Source organism: Myiozetetes cayanensis, unplaced genomic scaffold (assembly GCF_022539395.1).
Source record: "Myiozetetes cayanensis isolate MyiCay16 unplaced genomic scaffold, myiCay2020 scf5-8, whole genome shotgun sequence".
NCBI classification, from domain to species: Eukaryota; Metazoa; Chordata; class Aves; order Passeriformes; family Tyrannidae; genus Myiozetetes; species Myiozetetes cayanensis.
Window position 1 is genome coordinate 872,095 of NW_026087742.1, and position 23,829 is coordinate 895,923.

The window sequence follows — 23,829 nt, forward strand, 5'->3', positions numbered from 1 at the left end:
CCCAATATCCCATCTAACCCTGCCCTCTGGCAGTGGGAAGCCATTCCCTGTGTCCTGTCCCTCCATCCTTTGTCCCCAGTCCGTCTCCAGCTCTCCTGGAGCTCCTTTAGGTCCTGGAAGGGGCTCTCAGGTCTCCCTGGAGCCTTCTCTTCTCCAGGTGAGCCCCCTCAGCTCTCCCAGCCTGGCTCCAGAGCAGAGGGGCTCCAGCCCTTGGAGCAGCTCTGGTGCCTCCTCTGGACTCTCTCCAGCAGCTCCAGGTCCTTGTGCTGTTGTTCCCAGGGCTGGAGCAGCTCTGCAGGGGGGTCTCACCTGAGGGGGCAGAGGGGCAGAATCCCCCCCTGCCCTGCTGTGGGATCAGCCCAGGGCACAGAGGGGTTTCAGGGCTGGGTCATGTCCAGCTACTCATCCACCAGCACTCCCACGACCTCCTCAGGGCTGCTCCCCATCCCTTCATCCACCAGCCTTTATGGGTAGCAGGGGTTGAACCGACCCTGGTGTGAGACCTTGCCCACCTGAGGTTCCCATGAGCCCAACTCCCTGAACTTGCCCAGGTCCCTCCCTCTGGATGTGATGCCACCCTTCGGGCATGTTAACCACACCACACAGCTTGGGTGTCACCAAGAGGAGATGCAGCACAAGCACACTGGTCTCAGGACAGACAGAGCTCCAAACCTCCCTCTGCTCGCACCTTCAGCTCTCTCAGAAAGCACATGAAGATCAAGAAGGATCAACTGCAAGCGATGCCAGAACACAAAACCACGTCAGACTGGCAGGGGAATACTGACAGTTTATTTCACAGAGCGTCGCAGAGTTTATTTTGGTCTAGCTCTATTTTCATCAAAAAATTTCATCCTTTTTTTTTTTTTCTTAAAAAAAAAAAAAAGGTAGCAAATATTTGGGACAATAACAGTAACAGTCAGTGCATTACACGGGAAGTTTGGGTCTTGTTGTAAAAAAAAAAAAAAACAAGAAAGAAAGAAGCTAATTGTGAAAACAACTCTTAGTTGGATTGCTTTTAACACTTCCAAGCTTTTAAGCACTTCACCTCTCAATAAAGTCATCTCCAAGGATAAAAACAGAACATGCAGGTGATTATCGACAGATGCTGAGATTTAACATCTCTCACTTGGCAATGACAATCCACCAGGAATGTTTCAATACAGCACCACATCAAAGGGAGAAGCAACTTAGTTCTCAAAATACCTTCAAACCCACCAAAAGCTTGCAGTTCTGCAGAAACAAAACCCCCACACTGTATTTCACAGACTTGAGAGTACCATAGAGAAGGACTGTATTTGGGGGAGGTAAGAGGGAGCATGGACCAGAGTCTTATTACATTCATAAAACCCAGGGCAGATGCAAAGGAATTAAAGTCTTAATTTTAGGCCGTGCTTATCAGAGCATCAACATTCACATTTCCACTATCAGCATTTTTCCTTTCCATAGAAAAGTTGGCCACATCTGCCCCACAATTCTTCCACACTAAGCCCAAAACTTTAGTGTTTCAAAATGCTACAGGAGTACAGCTTTAAAAAACCCACAAGGACAGAGCAGTTCCATGCTGCCAAAACAAGGACCAACTGCTCCGGGCTGGTTTCATCCTGGCTTTGGGTGTGGGACGTGATGCACATCAGCACCCCCAAACCTCCTCCTCCTCCTCCTCTGCCAGGTGACCAGCTCCTTGTGTGCTGCACAGCCCAGCTTGGCCAGCTCTCAGAAGAGTCAGCTCCCAGGTTTTCAGATCCATGGGAACAGCGAGGCCCCATCAGCGCAGCAGCTCCGAAGGGAGCTCGCGCTCTGGGGGTTTCTCACGTTGCACGCGGTGCCGACCGAGATCCGGCGAGGAAGGGAACGACCCAACACTGAGCCAAGAGCCATTCCCAGCTCCAGCAGCCTTCCAGCTGGCTTCGGCTCCTTGGGAACGGCCAAGTGACCCAAAAACAGGCTCCTCTCCTCGAGGCCTTGAAGGTCCCAGCAGAGAGCTGAGACCGCCTCGGGGAAGGGATAAAATTCAACTGTCACCAACTTGGTTTCTGAGCTTTTCTTTTTTTTTTTTTTTTTTTTTTTAAACTTTTAACCTCTGGTCTAAGATTTTGGTTTAAAGCCTTTTGCATTGGAGACACGCTGAGGGGGAGCTCCTGCCTTCACGAGCCCCTCAGCGTCTGCTGCAAGACCATCACTCCTTCGGAGGACACGAACGTGCAGCTTTAAGGATCCTGCCTTCGAAGCAAGGAGGAAAGGTCTCCTTGCAGGAACAATTATAGTCTGGGGCTGCTTCACCTTCCAAACTATTTACAGCTCCTTCACCCATGGGCACCTCCCTGGCCCAGAGAAGGGGAAGCTCACACTGCACCACCTCTCCCCCTGTGATGAGGGTGTAAGGAATGGGAAGCAGGGAGCGACTGCAAATGCCACTTGGGAGTGGCAGGCACTTCAACCAGATCCAAGCAGTGATGGTGCCCCTGGCATTGCTTTTCACAAGCCACCCAGGCTCCCAACAGAGCCCAACTCAGGGAGAAGATGGAAAGAAGGAAAGAAAGAAGGGGAAAAAAAAAAGATCCAACCTGCTGCCAGCAGAGGCCAAATGCTCAGGATTTGCCTTCAAAACTGCAGCAGGACTTTTCAAAAAGGCCATTCCCCATGGAGCATCCAGGCTTTGGGGAAGGAGGATGGGACAAGGAGAAGGTGCCCAAGTGACTGAGCCAGTGCAACCCCTTCCCTGGCTCTGAGCTTCAGCAGGGAAGATTCCTCTCCCAGGAAAGCTTCTCTCCTCCAAACAGCCTCCTGGTGCATCAGAGCTACAATTTAATTGCCCAGGAAAAGGGGAACGAGGGGGGAAACAGAAAAAAAACCCCATAACAAAATCAACACTTCACAAGAACATCACAACATTCAGCTACACAGTCGCTGCACCAAGGGAAGGGCTGGGGAAGGGCAAGGGGGAGAACAGGGACACACGTCCATCATGTTCCCAGAACCCCCCGAGGGGACTCAGGCTCTCACATCAAGATTCCAATACCTTCAAGCCATAAGGTTGAGGGTTTAATGAACACGGTATTTCCACTCATGCCCTGGAAAAATTACACTCAAAAAAAAAAAAAAAAAGACAAAAAAATTTCAAATTTTCTACATATTTACAAAAATAAGCCCCCCAACCTCACAACCAGGGGAGGTGGAGCAGTTAGTGGTGGGGTGTGGGAAGGGGTCTCTGCCCGACCAGCAGTTCCTCCAGGGTTCCCATCCCACAGGGAGCAGAAGAGCACGGCTCTCACTGCCAGGGAGCACGCGGGGCTGGCCCAGAGCCCCTCAGTTCATCCGCAGCTTGGAGTCCCGGGGGTCCATGGGGGTGAGGATCTCGTTGGCAAAGCCATTCTCAGAGCAGAAGGACAACTCATCCGTGGGCTCCACGCCGTTGTTGATCTCTGGGAAGGGCAGAGAGAGCAGGGATATCATCCCTGAACCGACTTGGGATGAATCACAGAACGGTTTGAGTTGGGAAGGACCTTAAAGATCATCTTGTCCCAACCCCCTGCCACGGACGAGCCACGACCACGTCCCACCAGTGCGGTCGGCCGGGTCAGTCCAGCCCCCCTGCCCCCCTGAAGCACTCGCAGCTCCTCCCTCAGCTGAGGGGTGGGGCACAGGGCCCCAGCCCTACCTGAGAAGATCAGCTTCTCCTTCATGATCTTGACGTCGCGGCTGGAGCGGCGCACGGCGGCGCTCAGCATGATCTGCTCCGGGTTGTAGGTCCTGATGCTCCCCAGGCGCCACCTGCAAGGCGGGAGCAGGAGGTCAGGGGCTGGTCCCCCTCCCCACAACAAGTGTGGGAGCATTTTAATGCAAGTGGCCAGCATCAAGTCCCAGAGACCCCGAGGCCGTTTGCTCCCTGGCACCCGCACAACCCCACGCGGCAGGAGGATGTTGGGAGATGAGCGTGGTTATCTCGGGGGGCAGGCACGCAGGCAGGTCGTATTAACCACCCTTGGCATCCCAATTCCACCAGGGAATTAGACCCAGGGACTGACCTCACCAAGGGCTGCAGCTGCCCCACAGCCCTCTCTCCAGCTGCCCGAAGGATGTAGGGGCAGTTTAACTCCTAGGGTTGGAAAGAGGGAACAGAACAAGACACCAAGCCAAGTAAGGAATCCAGAACCTTTTCCTCACCCTCAGGCTTGTGGGAGAAGGGACTCAAATTGCCCTAAGGCAATTTAAAGTCTCAAAACTGAGACACAGCAAGGAAATGGTCTCAAATTGTGTCAGGGGAGGTTTAGATTGAATATTGGGAAATATTTCTTCCCCTGAAGGGTTATCCAGCCCTGGCACAGGCTGCTGCTCAGGCAAGGCTTTGGCAGCCCAGCCCCTACACCCATTCCTCCTGCCTCCCGACCACAGAGGGAGGCTTTCAGGTAAATCCCATTCTCCCTGCCAGAGCCAGGCATCCCATAAAGCTGTTTGATCGGGAAACAGCAGGGCTTTAGGGTGGCTTATGGGCTTTCTGATCTTCTGGCACCATCTAGTGGCTCACCCCCACAGGAGAAGGCGATTCATTTACTTATTTCTAGGTACCAACCACCTTCTCTGACATTTCTAACCCAGCTCCAGGAGCAGAGGATTTGAGGAGCTCACAAAACTCCAGCCTGGGTCTGCACCACAACGACAAAGGAGCTTCTGCAATTTTTTTTTTTTTTTTCCCCAGGAAAATCTAGCTGGTGACAATTCCTTGGCGTTTCCAACCCCTTCCCAAATCCCAGTGGGTGACACTGCACCAGCAGGCTTTGACCAGGGTATGGATGAAGGAGGATGCTACAGAGAGAAGGACGGGTGGGATGGCAACACAACACAACTCACAGACCCACGGACAGAAGCGACGCAGAGGAAACACAGAGGAAACACAAAAGAGGCAACGACATTAAAGTATATTAAAAAAATATTTTAAAAATTAAATTTTTCTTCCATAATCATCATCTAAACGGAGCCACTCTGACCTGGAAGAAGAGCATTTTGGGCCATAGTAGGATCTGCCTGCATGGGACACTAAGGTCAATGTGGCTGCAAGACCTCACAGGATAAGACTCTCCTTAAACTATAAATCAGGACCAAAAGCCACTACAACAATGAGTCTTTTCTCTGCCCACACACCAGGGTTTCCTGCACCAGGCTGGGCTGTGTGGCCAAAAGGCACGGGGATCTCATGCCCATCCCAGACACCCCATGGAGAGCATGGCTCATTTTGAGGCACAGAGGGCCCAGACTCAAAGGATTCCAGGGACCAAGGGCGTTTCTCCTCCTGCCAAGAGGAACAAGCACCGCTCTCTGCTCTCCATCTCCCATGGTGGCTGTGGTCACACCCAGGGTGGGAAAACATGCACGAGGAGGTGATGCCTCCTCTCACAGGAGGTGCCTTGCCCTGGGTAAACAAGCCAGGAGAGGGTAACCCCATTTTTCAGGGGTACTTTGAAACGTCCTCTTAGAAGAGCCACCAGTACATTTAACCACGATGCCACTCCAACCAACACCATACCAAACGGTCTGTGCTGTGCTCAGCAGCCTCTGGGTCTCCAAAAAAGCTGGTTTAATAGAAAATAGCACCTCTCCTACCCCCTTGGGCTGTGTTGTGCTCGGCCAGGTTTGGGACAGCAGCGTGCAAAAGGGCCAGAGAGGCAGCAGGAAGGTCCTGTTCTGGGAGGTTGGCGGCAGAGCAGACCAGACGGACACAGGGTGGGAACAGACTAAAAAATACTGGGACAACAACACAGAGACAGCACACACCGTGTTAGGGCCACAGCTGGAGCCCTGGGTGGGAGGAGAGATGCTAAAATGGCAGGGAAAAGGGTGGGAGAGGGGCAGGCACTGTACTGAGGCGAGAAGATGGAGCGAGCACAGAGCCAAGCCAGCCACAACCGGAGTCCCATCCTGCCACCGCTGTGCCTAAAGCCTGCCCAGCTCCTCCATGCCTGCCTTCTCCTGATCCATGAGCCAGGGAGGGAGGGGGAGCTGGAGAAGGGGAGAACACCCCGCTCCCTGCAGCCAGGCCCTGTTTTGGGGCGATGCCACACCCCAGGCACCACTTGCTGGTGGCCAACAGGGAGGGGGGCTGGTAAGCACAGACAGGGAGCAACCAAGTCCTCAGGAATCCGGCCCCGGGGCACACAGCAAGAGGAATGGGGGAGGGAGCACGGGGAGAGTTTGGTCTGAGGAGGGACACAGGGAAGGCTTTACTGCAGAAAAGCGACAGCGCTTCCCTCCGAGGGGGTGGGAAGGACTGGGGAGGGAAAGGAGAAAACTGGGCTCCCAAGTGATGGCACTTCAAATCCAGCATCCCAGGCTCATTCCCTTCCCAAGGGCAATGCTCTTTATTTTCACACTGCCTTTCCAGTTCCACGGCGGTGTAACTGGGAAGAGACTCCTGGAAGGTCCCAAGCTCTGAGTGCAGCCAAACCTTTCCAGCTCTCAGCCCTTTTAAATCATTCCCAGGGCCAGGGAAGGACTCGTTTGCATCACTGAACAGGTTACACGATTTTCTTGAGAACTGGCCAATTTAGCAGAGGTTGGTCTCAAAAACCTCTGGCAAATACAGTGAGGAAGGGGCTATTTTGCATGGCATTATTTCCATGGAGAAAGCATTACATCCGCTGGGAATCCCCCACTTACAGCTGTGCCACAGGGCCTCAGAACAGGGCTGTTTTAAAAGGCAGTGACTTAGACCATTGTCACAGAAGGCCAGGTTGCCTTCAAAACATCCTCTGGCTCCAGCACATCAGATGCCTGTGGTGCTCGTGCCCAGTGTTTGAACCCTCATGGTGCCCCCCCACAAAGCCAGATGTTTGAAAGCATCGGGAAAAGCTGCGTCCTACCCTGTCCATCTGCAGTGAAGCCATAGCAGAGAGGGAGAAAGAAAGAGAGAAAGGAAGGTTGAATGAAAAAGAGAAGGAGGAGGAAAGCACCAGAATTACCTGATCATGTGATAGCTGTGAGATGCCAGAATGCAGCAGAGAGAGAAAGAGGAGGAACATGCACAACAGTCAGAGCAGTAAGAAAATAAACAAGGCAAAGAGGCAAAAAAAGGTTAGTTAGAGGTCATCCCAGTTGGTATTCCCCCTCTGGAGAGGCTGGCACAGTCCTGTCACCGGAGCAGAGGAGCAGGAGCAATCCCTACCCTACGGAGGAGAGAAGCCATGCGGAGGAGACAGGACGAGCACATCGAAGCGGTGGCTCTGCTCCCACCCACCCCCCGTCCTTGCCAGCAAGGGAGCAGCTCTGGTTTGCCCCAAAAAAGGACTTGAGGGGAAAAAAAACCTCAACAAAACCAAACCAGACCAACAAAAAACACCCCCCACTAACAGCCATGACCCTGAAGGCCAAATGCCAAGCCCTGTTTCCCCGAGCTGCAATTCTGCTGCGATTTGGTGTTGATTTATCCTCAGCCTCGCTACAAATTCTTTCATGTGGTGGAGAAACTGGAGCATCAGGGAAATGGGTCTGTCCTGCACAAGGCTCTTGGAAGAGCAAGTCCAACTTCTGGTAGTGGTCTCTCTTATTTCCTTCCACCGACTTGGGGTTGAGTTGTGCCAAGGGAGAGATCCAAAAGAAGACACTTGGACCTGCTATGATGAACCCCCACATGGCCAGACCTCTCTGAGTAACTGCCCTCCTGTGCCAGGTCCAGAGCTCGTTGCTCCAGGGTGATGGATCCTGGGAGAGCTGGTGGCATTTCCAGCTCTTCCCCCCTGTATCACACTGAGGGTGGAAGAGAAATCCTGCAATAATGCTTTCCTTCCTTGCCCTGTTTCCTCTTCCCCTACTCCATCAAACCTTTTCCAAGCTGGAAGAGCTTCCATCCGTGCAGACAGGAAGAGTCCAGCTATGGCAAAGTCCACATAGTTGTGACTTCTCCCTCTCCAAGCATCACCTCACTCTGCTCTGGGTCCTCTAGTTCCCACCCAGCAGGTTGAATCAGTTTAATTTCTCCACCTCTGGTCTCCGGCTTGTGAGTCAGGTAAACCTTCTAAAACTGACTCTGGGAGATGAGGCCAAAGACCACAAATATCTCATCGACTTGGCCTTCAAATTCTGCTCTTCAGAGAGGTCAGTCCCTGCTTCCAGACTCTTTGTGCATTTGGGTATCCAACAGAGAAATACAAGGGCTAAAGGTCAGGACATCCCCATAAAGCCACCTGATGGATTTGAGGGAGTGGAGGACACTTCCAGACATCAAGGCCTCAGTGCCCTTCTGGAGGAAAGGTTCTGCCACGCCCTCACCAAATCCTTGCTCTCTTTTCTTTGGAAAATAAACTTTCTCTGTGCATTGAACAAAGCAACTGATCTGATCTGCTCTATCATAATGTCTCCCATAATAACTCCCTACCCAGGGAGCCTGGAACTAGATGATCTTCCAACCCAAACCATTCTGTGATTCTATAATATTTCTATTTCTTGTTCCTCCAAACAAGAACAAACTGATTTAAGAAAAATATAACATGTTCTTTTTGAAGACTATCACGGTGGAATCTCAAAACCCCTCTACTCTTTTTCCTTTAAAGCATCTTAATGTCTTTCTCAACATCCATTTTCCTGAAGCATTTACAGTTTCTCTCCCACATGTGTTAAAGAGCAAAGCTCTGCCGCTATTTTGAGATCTCTCCTTCTTTCTAAAAGGTAGCAACTACCTCCAATTCTGTATCAACATCTTGGGAGTGGAATTATTGTTTCTATCTCCATATGGATTTTTAAATAAACCTTTCCCTGCTATTACAGTCCAAGTGTTGAGGAGCAGAGCCTCTCTCCCATCTCCACCCCAGGCTCTGGACAAAAACACACGCCACAAACGCACGGGAGATGAGCTGTAACAAGGCTACTTACTTCTGGAATATAAAAACTCCTACAATTATGATAAATGAAATGAGATCAGACGTGATCCAGATTAGGTGGTACTCGTCTGGAGGCTGGAAGACAAGAAACAGAAGCAGACCTTAAACCTTCCGCTTTGCGCAACCACAGAGAGACCACACGTGGCTGAAGTTACCACCAAGGAGCAAGAAAAGCACAGAGCTGCAGGGGTGGTTTGTAAATCACAGCGTTTATGACCTTCCCAAGGCCAGGATGTCATCCAAAATGATGTTATCAGGAAAAGCTGCCAACAGGAACAGCGTTAAACCCTCCCTCCTTTTGCGCGCTGACATTGCCTCAGAGCTCCGTGGGCTCCGAGTCTCCCATCTCAGCTGTACCCAACAGCACCTTAAACCCAACCAAACCCTCTTGGAAAACCCCACGAGTCCTATGGTGGGCAACACCTCTCCACTGCATTTCCCCCCTTCCAGGGGTCCCTTCCCAGCCTTACCATGAGCCAGATGGGGAAAGGCACCTTGCGGAGGACGTGGGAGCTGTCGGAGGTGACCGAGGGGACCCGGCACACCAGAGGATGGAGAACAGCCAGGGCTCGTTCACCGTGTACAGGTTCACACTCAGGTTGGCCATGGCGTAGTCCCTGCCAGGAGACACACACAGGGTGACATGCAACACCCTCCCCAAACCTCAGAGCCTCGGCTCCCAGAGGAGGGCTCCTGCCACCCCCACAGCTGTGATCACAGAGTGAGTCGCTTGGAACTGCAGGAAATGTGTTTTGTTTTTATTTTTAACAGAGTTCTGGGGCGGGTTTAACACCTCCTAAACAACCCAAGGGCGCTGCAGCCCAAAGGTTTGAACTCCAGAGCTTTCTTCCCCCTTGGCTGGCGTCTGACCCAGCCCACAGACCATCTCAAAAGCTTCCCCGTGAACGACAGACATGGAGTTTATTTGTAACAACCACCTCGTCAGATTGATGTGAAATCAGCGTCTGGCTCAGAGGCCCGTGACAATTCACAGGCAATTTGCTTAATTAAACACTGACAGACCTGTCTCCACCATTAATTCCTACGACTTCCACGCCCTTGTTTCAGGGACAGTTGCAGAGTCACAGCTTCCAGGTTCCCCGGGGGGCATTTTCCAAGAAGATTCAGCTGCAGGCTGGGGGTCCAGGAGCTGCCAGCAGCAAACCAGGCACTGGCACTGACTCCCTGGGCCCCAGATTTGCATAAATTGCTCCTGTTTCCTTATCTGTGAGGAAGAAGCATCACTAATCCCCCTCACCCGGGCAGCACAGATTAATCCCTGCCGTTTAATACTGGCAAAGCACTTGGAGGTGGAAGGCCACCGACAGGATGTGGACACAGCTCAAAGCTGCTCTGGAGGGATGCTCAAGGGCAGAGGTGGTTGCAGCAATGTGACATCCAGGGGCTGGTTTTAGTGGGGAGGAACTGAGAGCATTGTGTTCAACCAGGACTGCAGCAATGTTTGACTTTCAGGGTTCAGGAAGCAACTCGGGGTCTGATCTGGGACACAGCTCGGGTGGGATTGATGGGAGGTTGGCATAGGGTTCTCTCCATGGCATAGAGCAAATATACAGGGGGAAAAGCAGGCAGCAATTTTCCCACAGGTAAAGCTGGCAGCCAAGGAAAGACACCATGGATTATGTTAAGTAGGGCCATGCTCTCAAACAGCCACTGGCTCAGCTCTTCCCTACTTCTAGCTCAAACACACAAGGCAAGGCAGCTCCTTTTAGAGATATTTTCCTTCTGCAAGCTTGTTTAGTTTTCAAGCATTTAAACTTTAAAAAACAGAAAAGCCCTACTAGAAACAAATCTGCCATCTCTGAGAAAGGGGCCAAAGCTGGAGCCACAACATCACAAGGTGCAAATACAGCAGAGGACCCCACCCTGTGCCAGTCTCATTAAAGAGATGAGCTGATCAGTATGAAGAGCTGATACAGGACAGGAATGAAATGGGTGAATTCTCTGCAGAGAAAAACGTTTCCAGACTTTGGGCTAATCAGAAGTCTGTGGGAGCAGCTCTGGAGTGGAAGCAAAGGGTGGCTGCTAATGAGGATGGAACAGCACTCCGAGGGACTAGAGTTCTGAAAAGCTTCCACTTCCTCCCAGAGCTGAGAGTGTAACAAGAATCAGCCAATTCATACATTTGTATTTCCACGAGGACCAACATATACTGAATTAGCATGTAGAGGTGTCACAGGCAGCTGGGCACCCCCAGGAACAGCCTGGGTGGGTTCTGGGTCACAAGCAGGGAAAAGCTTGCACAGCTCGAGCTTTCGAGAGCAAGTCCGTCTGGAAAGCAAGCCCTGGGCAGACAGGACAGCCTGGGATGATGGGGATGATGGGGAAAGGATGCACTCAGGGCACGGGGATGCACGTGGGCAGTGGCCCAGCAGGGCTGTACCTGACATCCTCGCTCGTCACCTTGGTGTAGCGCAGGTTGAGCTTCACGATGCCCTTCTCCCTCAGGCGCTCCGTGTCCAGCTTGAGGCCAGAGGTCTGCTGGAACCCCGGGGCAACCTGCCTGACCAGCTGCCTCTCCGTGTCCGGCAGCCACATCACCTGGCAGGGAGCAGGACAGAGAACAGGCCATGGCCAAGGGGTCCCCAAAGCTGGAACACGAGGGACTGCCTTGTCTGTCACACACACTGTCTGGGAAACACAGCCTCCCCCACCTCTGGATGGTTAGATGGGATACTGGGAAGGGATTCTTCCCTGTGAGGGTGGGGAGGCCCTGGCATAGGTTGCCCAGAGAAGCTGTGGCTGCAACATCCCTGGAAGTGTCCCAGGCTAGGTTGGATGGGGCTTGGAGCAACCTGGGACTAGTGGAAGGTGTCCCTGCCCATGGCAGGGGGTGGAACAACATAATCTTTAAGGCCCCTTCCAACCCAAACCAGTCTGGGATGCTGTGATTGCTGGGAATTATCACATCCCTCCATCTCTCAGCCACAACACCATTAACACACCCTGAGGTGCTATCGAGTCCCCTCCCTGCTGCCTCAGCCACCACTCTGGCAGCCTTTCAGAGGCCCATCCCAGTCCTCCCCAGCGTGACATCCTGGCACAGGGTGGCATTTCCAATCAGCTGCCCTGATCCAATCAAGGATCGATGCCCAGATGGAGGCACTCAAGGACTCAGTGGAAACCACAAGGAAGGCAGTTTTGGAAACACCACCAACGCCCCAGAACTCACGGCCTGCTGCCGAATTCCCGATGCCAGGATGGTTTCCAGGGTGATGTTGATGTAAGTGCTGTAGTAGGGGTGAGCTGATGGCAGGTCCTGGAAGTTCAGGATGAGCGAGGTGTTGTCCTTGATCACCTCCAGCATGTCCTGCAGCTTGCAGACTGACTGGTTGGCAGCTTCCAAGTAGTCAGACCTCGAGAGAGACCCCACTGTCCAGAAAGGATCATTCTGAAAGCAAAGCACATCCCACCATCACTGCCACAAAGTCCAGACTCCCCCAGGCTGAATTCCTTACTTTTCCTCTGTGAAAATGACTGTCTCCAAAAGGAAATTCAAGAAAAAGGAACAGCTTATAACACTTTTTTGCCCTCTTTATAATCACCTTCACTCTCCTGGGGGTCTTGAAGTTCTTTCTGGTGTCAACCAGGCATTAAGTAAGGCCCCTTCTTCCAGGTGGGGCAGAAAGACAACATGTCTTTTAGGCCAAGTTTAGTAGAGACAAACTAAATGTGGTTTGTGGACACTTGGTCTCGCTGCACTTCAGCCCATGCCACCAAGGAGATGTGTCATCCCCACCTCCAAGGGGACTTAGGCATGAGCTGTCCTGCCCTGGCTCCGTGGTACACACCTGAAGGAACCACTCCCCAGCATTGAGCTTTTCCAGGTCAGTCCAGTTGAACATGGAGGAGTGCTCGTGGGCCCGCTCCGGGAACACCTCCTCCACGTTCGTGGTTCTCCTGAGTGTCTTGTCGTGCATCAGGAACGGGACTCCATCGTGGCTGCAAAGGCAAAGGGGCCCTGTCACAGGGGGAGGTGCACCAGCCATGCTCCCAGCAGGAGAGAAATGCCCCTTCCCACTCCAGCCCCTCTCGTGGCTTCACATCAAAACCACTGTGAAGGTCTCAACCAGCTCGACCCCCACCCCCAGCATCCTCAAGAGCAGCTGAGGTGCACCCTGAGGAAAACGTCTCTTAGATACCTGCTGGATGTTGGCAGTCATTCATACATGGCACAACCCTATCCACCCCCTCACCCATTCCTCCCTCTCACCTCACCACTATCCCCCCCAAAATTTCCAGACTGCCAAACTCAGGCAGCTTGGACAGGACCACCCACCCTGACTGCTCATGTGAACCAAAGCTTTCTCAGCACCTGCAGCTCCCCAAAACACCTTAGGTTTTCCTGGATGCACAGACAAACACACACACAAACCATCCTCAAACTGTTCAGAGCAGATGATGAGTGAGATTTTCAAAGGCTCCTAGACTAGAAGTGAACATTAAGGCTTTCAGCAAGAAGCAAGGATTCCAAATTACCAAAAATGCTCTGAAAGTGCCTTTTCCAACTGAAAACTGGTTTCAGGAAACAGCCACACCCACTTGAGTTGTTAAGTTCGTGCATCTTGCAGAAAAACCGGCTCTCAGATGAAACTAAACAGCCAAATGCACGCCCTGGGTTCTTAAAGTCACCTGGATATTACAGAACTAAGGTTCTGGGAAACACAAAAAACGCTTTCAGCTTTCTTCCCCCAAGTTTTCTGTGCCCAGGTCAGTGGTGACCCCACGCAGGGCAGGGGTGGTTTCTATCAGGGCAGAGGGAGAGTTGTCTGCACTCAGAAATCAGGACTAAGCCAGCCTGATAACAACGACATTTTCCAAAGCAAGGAGCACATCCTGAGAACAGGAGACTCAGACAAGGCTTGGAAGAGGGGTGGGATGAAAATACAAATCCCACTTGAATTAAGAGACGACCCAGAGTACTCACCCCCAAGAGCTATAGGGAAAACGAAACCCGGTTTTAGATGATGGAGCAAATGTTGCCTCAGCTTTACCAGTGCCTGCAGAAGTCCCTTATCCCAGAGGTCACTGATACCTTTATTTGCTGTTTCCAGCACGTGCTGGGCCAACACTCCCCCCAGCCCACAGCAACACGCTGACACAGCAACCCCACGGTCAGCACACCACGCTCCTGCAGTCAGGAGGGATTTTAATACATACAGTTAAAAAAAAGGTGCTAAACAAGTGCAGAGTGAAGAGTGTGGGGTGTTTAAGGGTCACAGGAGCTCGAGTCTAAACATCTCCTCATCAGACACCACTAAGCCTTGACCACAGTGTGGCAACCTACGGGGCAATTAACATTTGCTCCTTCCTTTCCAATCCTTCCCACCACAGAGTCACTCAGCACCACTCAAGGTTAACCACAAGGTATTGGCAGGCACAGGTTTGAAACAATAATTCAGACACAGGAACTGGAGCTTCAGAAGAAGAGCTGTGGGAGGAGGGAGGAGAGAGAGAGAGGAACAGCCGCGATTCCGTGCTCCTGCTGTCTGGAGCAATGTTGGCTTTATAACCAGGGCCACTGCTTTGGGATGTGTGATGGGCAGGGAGCAGGATGGGATGGCTCTGAGTGTATGTCCAAGGTGCCCACCCATGGCTCATATGTGCCTACAAGAGCATGGAAACATTCCAGGAAGGATCTCCCTGGCTGGGGGGACCCATCCGGCCACAGGCACAGAGAGCATCTTTCAGAGGCCCAAGGACAGCACTGGGTGTGGTGCCACAAACCCCTCCCAGAGGCACTGCCAGCTCACTTTTTCAATGGAATCTTCTTCTCCTAAAGACACTTGTGCCCCTAGAGAGGGCTCAGGTAATTGGGCCATCAAGAGCATTGTTCAAGTAAAGGATGCTTGGAGTGCTCCTCTGGGATGGCTGAGGAGAGGCAGAGTGGAGAGCTCTTGGAGCTTTTCCAGCTCTCCTCCTCCCAAAAGTCCACCTTTCTCCTTGGTCAGGGAGTAATGAAAGTAACTGGTTCAGCCACATGAGCCAAGTGCTCATCTGTGAGCTGGGCACTCGAGTACTTGTCCCTTCCCAGCAGTTACTGAACTAATTTCGGAAAGAACAAGACTTGTATAACATACATCCTAATTCAGACTTCATCCTTCCACAGTGACCTTCTAGTCCCTGATGGAAAGAAAGTCCTTCAGTTTTTTAATCATTTTCTCTCAAAAAATTTATGCAAAGTAAAAAGAAAACAATTAACAGTTAAACTTCCCCCCACCAGGCAAAAACATCTTGCCATCAACACAAACCTCCAAAGCAAATCAGGGAAAAAAATAAAATATCTGCTTCGAGTCTTTCTTGCATTTATAACTGGAACTGAGACAAAGTGAGGGATCACCAAGAGCCAGGTTAGAAAGCAGGTGCTGTATTTCACTGGAATAAAACAAGGATAAACTCCAGCCTTCCTGCAAACGGAGATTAGTTTTGTGACGAAGGGATCTAGGTTCCCCCATCTGGACAACTTCACCTTTCACCACCATCTGAAGGAAACAATTAGGAGCATCTGTGCAATACAAATGTGTTCACCACAGCCCTTTCCAATGGGAAAAAGCAGAAACCACCAGACACAACAGATAAGAAAGACCCACCAGGGTCTTGGACCATGCCCAGGCAGTCTCAGATTAACCAGCCCCCTGACTCACCTCAGTACAACATCAGCTTGGACTCCATACACCTTCTGCTCCACGGCCTTCTGGAACGACATCAGAGTGTTTTCTGGTGCCAACTACGGGGAAAAAACATTCCAAAAGCAACGAGAGGTCAGTAGTACATGGAAAGTTTACACAGCAGTATCAGCAAGGATGCTGGGAGGAAGGTTTGGAGATACTGGGGAGCCAAAACAACCTTGTTTTGCAGGTTACACCTTACACTTTCATTCTCCTACTTTTCTATGCAAACAGTGTTTCAAATGCCATTATAGAAAGAAATGCATATTTATAGACCATGAAGCAGGCTGTTATCCACACCAGGAAGAAAACAAGGCCACACATCGTGTACCAGCCGTTTTATTTCTGCATCTAGTCATGCAATAAAGTCATCTATTAGACTAAACATCAGATGGTTTCTCTAATAATACATCTCGCAGTGAGTTTTAACAATAATTAAAAAGCAGCCTTAAGCCTAGAAAATTGATCCCTATGGACAGGACTGAGTTTCCATCAAGGTACAAGCTTTCACAACCCGTGATTTTCAAGGATCACCCAGGAGTTGGAAAGAGGAATAATTAAGAGCAAAGGCCTAATTGCACCACGTGAGCAAGATGCACACAAAAATAAATACAGATAAAAACCCGCTCAAGCATCTAAGGTGCCATTTGTTTCCTTACAAAGCTGATCACTTTACAGGCTCAGGGGGTAAAACAATCAGACCAAATGTCAGCAACCACCTTCTCACAGCCCAGCTATCTCACTGAATTCCTCTGGCTCCAGCCGCGCATCAGGACCGGCTCATTGGGATGTTTGCTCAACAAAGGCAGCACAGAGGCACGTTATCTTCCTAAAAAAAGCTCCCAATCAACGCCAGACTTGTTTAGGCGAAGACAGAGGCAACCTTCCCCCCTCGCCACGGTCCCGCAGAGCCCAGGGCTGGGTCACCCAAGGTCGAGCTGAGGGAGGGAGGTTTTCGCCGTGTGCCCGATGCCCAGCAGAGAGCAGCAGCCACAAGGACCTGGAGATCCCATCCGGACTCGCCGCTGTCTCCTTGGGTTGCTTTTCAGCGTCTCGGGTTTCCCTTCCCGAGCGGCTCCGGTTTCCGCAGGATAACCCTGCAAGGTGATCCTCTCTCTCCAGCGCAATGCCCAGCACTGGCTTTTCGGGAAGGAAAGGCAGTGAGGAGCCCTCAAAGGAGAGAGGGCTGAGCTAGAGAGAGCCAAGCTGGGCAGGGAGAGCTGCCGGGCACCTGCAGCACAAGCCCCAGCTCACGATGTGACACCAGGACAAGCATGAGCTGCACCCACAGCCCCACAAACACCTCCCCTGTGGAGCCAGGCTGGGGGAGCTGGGGGGTGTCCAGCTCTGGGGAGATCCCAGAGAACCTTCCAGTGCCTGAAGGGGCCCCCAGGAGACCTCACCGCAGCCCTTCCACTGCAAGGAGCTGAACGAGCCGCTCACCCCGAGGGCATAACCCGGGGAAGATCCACCAGAAAGCCAGGAAAGCAAATTTAACCTTGGCCCCTAAAATCCAGCTATTCCCAGAGGTTCCCCTGGCCCCACTCTGGAGGCAGATTTCCCCACACCAGGAGTTTATACCCCCTGCAGTGGGAGGGTTTTTTGTGAGAAGGGAGAGTCTGAGATACAGGCATTTCCATCATCCCAGCCTGCCTCTGTTCCTCAGAAAAAGAGGGAGCTGAATCCCCTAGTTCAGCATATTTAAGGCAGAGATGCATCCAAGTGGGGCAGCTGCTGTTACAGGAATTAAACTACTGAAATTACTGTGATTTTAAAAAGAAAAAAAAAGTTTCACAGGAAAACTGCAGTAACTAAATAAATGTACAATCTTTCTGCTTGTATTTCTGTCTCCCTCCAGGGTTCTGTAGGGGCTTCCTCCTTGAAACAATATTCATATACAATATATATTCAGGCATGTTATGTCTACGTCCTAAATCCAGGTTTGCAGCAATGGACTCAACCAATCTCTTAAAGAAACTTGGGACACAAAGCAACGATTTCAGCCCAAATCCCCTCTCCTATACAATCCTCCATCACTGGAAGGCAGACAGGGTTTGGAGGAGCTGCTCCTCCTCTCTGTGCTTGGTTTGAAAGGCTCACCCCTTAAAATCAGGCTGCTATTCTTTCCTCCCTGCTGCAGAGACACAGCCAGTCATTTCTACAAAATTACCCGTGAATGAACTCACTTGGACTATTTTTGTGCTCTGAAATCCATTCCAAATGCATTCAAACAGAGTCAAGAGCTTTGGACCCTCCTTAATGAAGATTATGAAATCGTGTTAGTTAGAGCAGCCTAACCTTGCTCTGGACATCACCACGTTGTATTTTTCCACTAATTAGCCAGGACTTCAAAAAAAAAAAAATCATGACATCATTTGTATGTTGGGGAGGTTAAGGAAGGAGCTTGGACAGAGTATTTTATTCCAAACTATCAGCAGCACCTCTGGCTGGTCTAGTGAAGGTGCCCCTGCCCATGGCAAGGGGTGGAATGGGACGGTCTTTAAGGTCCCCTCCAACCCAACCCAACCCAACTCATCCTGGGATTGTGCACTGAGTTGCACTAAAGGATCTGATTTTTGTTTCATTAACAGGTTTTAAGGATATTTTCTTGTCCTTTTGGAAATCTGAGCTTTTTAAAATTATTATTATGATTAGTATTATTTTCTCTCTCTTACCTCTCCTTTCCAATAATTATCTGGAACTGGACAAAAACCCACAAGGCATGGTTAGGGCAACACCTAAAAAAATATTTTTTTTTTTTTTTGTGTAAAATGATGCCCTTTGGAAGTTTCCTGTATGGGGCTTAGCGTGGGATCTGCCAGTACATTGGATTTCAGCATTGGTGGCCCAGGTTCCTACAGGGCAACAACAATTCTGTCCAAACCATAAAATAAATAAAATGTAACTTTAATCCCCAGGAATTCATATTTTAGAGAACATCCATAATTAATCCTGGGGGGCTGGAACTGGAGGGTCTTGAAGGTCCCTTCCAACCCAAGCCATTCTGCGATTTTATGATCCAACTTTTCAGGAAGTAGTTCAGCTAGGCTGAAAGCAAGGGGAAAAGCACAAAACAAACAGAGGAAAAAAAAAATCCCCAAAACTGCTTTGGACAAGATAAACTCATAAGCAGAAGCCATTAGGGATTTAATAACTCCATGCAGGAGATGAGGGCTCATTATTGCCCTGCACACACAGAGAAAAAGCTGAAGGTTGATTTAATGAAAGACTCCCTGAGCTGACAGGGACTTATCTCCCTGAGCACAAGCCTTTCTCCAGGCCTGGCAGGAGATGCCAGTTGGGATTGTTTGCTGCCACTGGCTGGGCAGCACATGGGTCGACTGCCCTCATTTTTAATCTGAACATAAGCTGTACAACAAACCAAAGCAAAAAAAGAAAAAAGAAAAAACCCAAAGCCACCCCAAATAGACGGTGACAATGTTTTGGTACACAAGATAAAAATGAAAGTAAGGCCCTCAAAACCACCAAGGAAACAAAGTCCCCCCAAACCATCTAAGAAACCACCAGTTTTTCTTCAGCCTTTGCTGCCAGAAGAGCACTCAGGTGTATCTGTGCCTTTTTGGGAGAAGATGTTGGATGTGTAAATGCAACACGAGGGGCCCGGTCCTGCCAGGCAGGAGAAGCTTCAGTCTCCACACCCCAGAGTGTGTCTGTCTGCACAGCAAGTCCCATCAGCCCTGCTTCAGGAGACCTGAAGGCAAATATTGCATCGCTTTTTACCTGCACCAGCTCTGGTTCCACCTCAGGCCCCAAACTCCCAAGCTGTGCAGGGTTTTGCTCCCGACATTTTTGATCCCTAGGGGAAGATTCCCTGCCCGTGGCAGGCGCTGGAACTCGGCGGTGGTTGATCACAGAACACGCTGAGTGGGAAGGGACCCACTAGTAGTGTGTTTAAGGTCCCTTCCAACCCAAACCATCCTGTGATTCCATGGCATTGCCCAAGGGAGGCTGGCTGTGTCCTACAGCCCGGTCTCCACACTTCCCTGGGCTGTTCCATGCTCCCCAGCTCCACCTGGCCACTTCTCTGAACTCCATCTACACACACTTGGGCTCTGCAGCAAAAGCGTCACGGGCAGCCCTGTGAAACACGACCCCACTGGCAGCAACGCCTTTGGCAGGGCTTAAACTCATTAATTCCAAAAAGCAAAGCAGGTACGACCTGAGGGCTTGCACTGCAGCTCTTCAAACTCAAGGTGACACCTGGCACAGCGAAAAGCTGGGCACAGACAGAAGTGCAGGAGGACATTTTGGCCACTCTGGTCCTCACCTTTCCCATCCCACCTCGGCTCTGCCGTTCCAGGGCGCTCACTTCACGTGCAGCAAAGGCAGAGCAGTTGGATGAGGCTGCTGCCAGCTCCTCATGGGACGTGCAGACTGTGGCTTGCTGGTCCCTGACCTTGATTCTCCCGGGATTCAGAGCAAACCACCTGCTGCTCACAGGCAACCAGCTCTGGGTGCCATGGAATGGGAAGAGGAGGGATGTGCCCTGCTAAACAACACCTGGCACAGCTCCACTGCTGCTCTTCATCAACCCCCAACACACAGTCAGCACTTCCCAGAAGGGTTTATTCCTTACTGCAACAAGTGTTTGCTGGCTCCAAGGAAGAATGAGAAGCAAAGGACCAACTGTCAGCTGGGATTCCTCCTCCAGATAAGGTTTATGTAAACCCCTCAAAGACAGAAGGGATTTGTTTGCTGTTCAGCTCCTTTAGGAAAGGCTGTGGAGGGCACACAGGGCTGCAAACCCCACAGGAAGAGAATCTCCCCACAGGGTGTGGGATTTTCTGTCTCACAGAAAGCCCGGGGTTCTCACCTGGCTTCTTCTGGCCCTTGTGGTTGGTACAAACTGAGCAGGACAGGAGAAAGCATTTCTCGTGCCCAGAACTTCCTCCCACCACCCACAGGGGACATCTAGTTAAAAGGAGTTATGCAGATGAAGCTGGCATTTCAAGGGGCTGCTTAAGAGAAAGAAAACACGAAAAATAAAGAGAACTCAAATAAAATACTTGTGTCACGACAGGTCTTTATCTCACCCAGCAAACTCCTGGTGCACAGCCCTGAGCTTGGAGAGGAGCTCAAGCACACTCCAGCCTGCAAAATAGCTTCCAACAGCCTATACAGATATTTCTTTCTGCTTTGAATGCCAGAAAAATGTTAGTTGGATGCCTTAAAAGAGTTAAATTCACCCCCAAGAGCCGTGACTATACTGAAATCTTTGAAGTCAGTCAGCCAGCACAGAGAGCTGGGGATGTGACCACTCCACAGACCTGGGCACAGAAGCCCCCAGACTACAGATGTGCCACCCTAGGACAGCTCTGGACTAGATGACCCTTCCAACCCAAAGTGTTCCACAACTCCATGGCCCTGCCCAAGCAAACGTGCTCTGTCCTCTGCCTGGACAGGTCCAGAAGCCTTGGAGAAGAAAGGACTGTGTGATTATGATTTCAAGGTCTACCCAGAGGCAAGAGTGTTTCACCAGCTCACCCATTCTCATGCTGATCTGCAATGCAAGAGCACAGGGCACTCGTGCAGGCTCAGCACAGCTTGGTTTTTTTGCAGATTGCCACATCCTGGAGGGCATTTTGCTGCGAGCTGAGTACAACCACTGCTGCTGAGGTCCTGCAAAGGACATGGACATTGAGCCTCAAGCTCTAAAATAACAATAATAATAATAATAATATCAGAAACCTCTACTGCTTCAGCTCGTGGGTCAAGCCTTGAGAGCAAAATCCAGCAAAAATAAATATTTAGGTTAGATGTTAGGAAGAGAATATTTTACTGTGAGGGTGGGCAGGTCCTGGCACAGGCTGCCCAGGGGGGCTGAGGCTGCCCCATCCCTGGTGGCGTTCAAAGCCAGGCTGGACACAGCCTTTAGCAACCTGCTCTAGTGGGAGGTGTCCTTGCCATGGCAGGGGGGTTTGGGACTGGATGATCTTTAAGATCCCTCCCAACCCCTTAATATCCTCTGATTCTATGAAAACCAGCAGCCAAAACAAGGCCCAAACCAGCCCCAGCAAGGCGAGGATCGCCCTTGTGTTTGTGAGGCAGCTTAAAACATCTGGGGGACAGGGAGCTGACTCCAGGTTCACGTACAGCTTCACTGCCAGAGTAATTCCAGTCAGGAGGGTTTGATGTGCATTCTCTCTGCAATCAGACCCTCCCCACGGGCAGAAGGGTGTAAAACCACGTGGGGCTACTCACCATGGGTGCTCCACGGTGCCCTATGATGGCTGGCTTTGGTCCCAGGGCCTTCTTCTCCATGAGGCAGGGGGAGGAGATGGTGAGGGGGACGAGGTAAAGTGCAACTACAACTGCGAGGTATGCGGTGAACATCAGCATCTGGGAGGCTGGCGTGGGGAGAGAGGGGAGGCAGCTGGTGAAAACGCCGTCAGTTATCCAAACCCCAGCAACACAGCCCCGAACACAGCTGATTTTCCACCCTTTGGGTGGGACAGCACCAAATTCTGCCCTGCCTGGCAGCAGAAAACAGATGGCCACTTACACAGGCCGTGGCACCACGCTGGTGCATTTAACACCGCTCTGTGTGTGTACTGGGGGCTCACCACCAACACCCAGCTCTGGAGATGGAGAAGGTTCCTCTTCCAGGTAAGTTACCCTTTCACAAGTAAAATGACCCTGAAATAATTTTAGGATAAGGAGATAGGATATGTGTGTTCTTAAAAACAAACAAATGAAAAAGGAACCCAGGAGCAGAAAGAGAGAAGGAAAACACCTCCCTGGCTTCTAAAAGAAAAGAGAGGGAGAGGAAAAAGAGAGGGAGAGGAAAAAGAGAAAGAGGAACAAAAAAACCCCCAAGAATAAAAAGAGAAACAAAAAGAAAAAAAAGAATAAAAAGAGAAACAAAAAAAAAAAGAATAAAAAGAGAAACAAAAAAAAGAATAAAAAGAGAAAAAAAAAAAAAGAATAAAAAGAGAAACAAAAAAAAAAAGAATAAAAAGAGAAACAAAAAAACAAGAATAAAAAGAGAAACAAAAAGAAAAACAAGAATAAAAAGAGAAACAAAAAGAAAAACAAGAATAAAAAGAGAAACAAGAATAAAAAGAGAAACAAAAAGAAAAAAAAGAATAAAAAGAGAAACAAAAAGAAAAACAAGAATAAAAAGAGAAACAAAAGAAAAACAAGAATAAAAAGAGAAACAAAAAAAACAAGAATAAAAAGAGAAACAAAAAGAAAAACAAGAATAAAAAGAGAAACAAAGAAAAAAGAAAAAGAAACAAAAGAAACAAAAAGAGAAACAAAAAGAAAACAAGAATAAAAGAGAAACAAAAAGAAAAACAAGAATAAAAGAGAAACAAAAGAAAAACAAGAATAAAAAGAGAAACAAAAGAAAACAAGAATAAAAGAGAAACAAAAGAAAAACAAGAATAAAAAGAGAAACAAAAAAGAAAACAAGAACAAGAATAAAAAGAAACAAAAGAAAAACAAGAATAAAAAGAGAAACAAAAAGAAAAACAAGAATAAAAAGAGAAACAAAAAGAAAAACAAGAATAAAAAGAGAAACAAAAAGAAAAACAAGAATAAAAAGAGAAAGAAAAAGAAAAACAAGAATAAAAAGAGAAACAAAAAGAAAAACAAGAAAAAAGACAAAGAGACAAAGAAAAAAGAAAAAGAGGGAGACAAAAAAGATAAAAAGAGTCAAGAAAAAAAAGAGAAACAAGAGAGACAAGAAAAAAAAGGAAACAAAAAGAGAAGAAAAGAGAAACAAGAAAAAGGAAACAATAGAAAGAAAAAAGAGAAATGAAAGTGAAAAAATAAACGAGAAAAAGAAATGAGAAAAAAGGGAAACGAAAAAATAAAAGGAGGAGGCAAAGATTAAAAATGGTGGAAAATAAAAAATAATCAAAAGCCATTTTCAGGGAAGTCAGCAGGAAGAGAAAAAGGAGGAGGAATTCAGAAGGAGCCCATGCAGGCTCTGCTCCAGGCAGAACCACAAATCCTCCTCAGCTGGCACCCCCATGACATGCTGGGACACAGTTAAGGAGAACCAGGTACAGCCTCATTGGCACATTTATAAATTAAGGCACAATTCTCTCCTGAAAGGGCTCTCTGGGTAGCAAAATCTTTCCATCTTCAGACATTTCCTCATTCTCAACTCCCACTTCTTGGAAGTCTTTTGCAAGTGCTGCCAAATCCTTCCAGGGCTTGTATTTTACTGCAGGTTAAATACCAATTAAACCAATATTTTTCTGGTGCTGGCACCAATGTCTGAGAACATCCCTGGCTGCCCTGGAGAA

At 49.6% G+C, this 23,829-nt stretch overlaps 1 protein-coding gene across 1 annotated transcript in view; it reads right to left on the minus strand.

Moving 5' to 3' along the window:
• Positions 1 to 767: 767 nt before the first annotated feature.
• GDPD5 (glycerophosphodiester phosphodiesterase domain containing 5) overlaps positions 768 to 23,829 on the minus strand; it is a 112,298-nt gene continuing 89,236 nt past the window's right edge. Inside the window, 10 exon segments of the mRNA XM_050333470.1 lie at positions 768 to 3,422; positions 3,659 to 3,771; positions 8,860 to 8,942; positions 9,338 to 9,402; positions 9,405 to 9,484; positions 11,269 to 11,426; positions 12,058 to 12,276; positions 12,677 to 12,827; positions 15,530 to 15,612; positions 21,776 to 21,921. Coding sequence (XP_050189427.1) covers positions 3,307 to 3,422; positions 3,659 to 3,771; positions 8,860 to 8,942; positions 9,338 to 9,402; positions 9,405 to 9,484; positions 11,269 to 11,426; positions 12,058 to 12,276; positions 12,677 to 12,827; positions 15,530 to 15,612; positions 21,776 to 21,921 — 1,214 coding nt within the window. The 3' untranslated portion in view covers positions 768 to 3,306.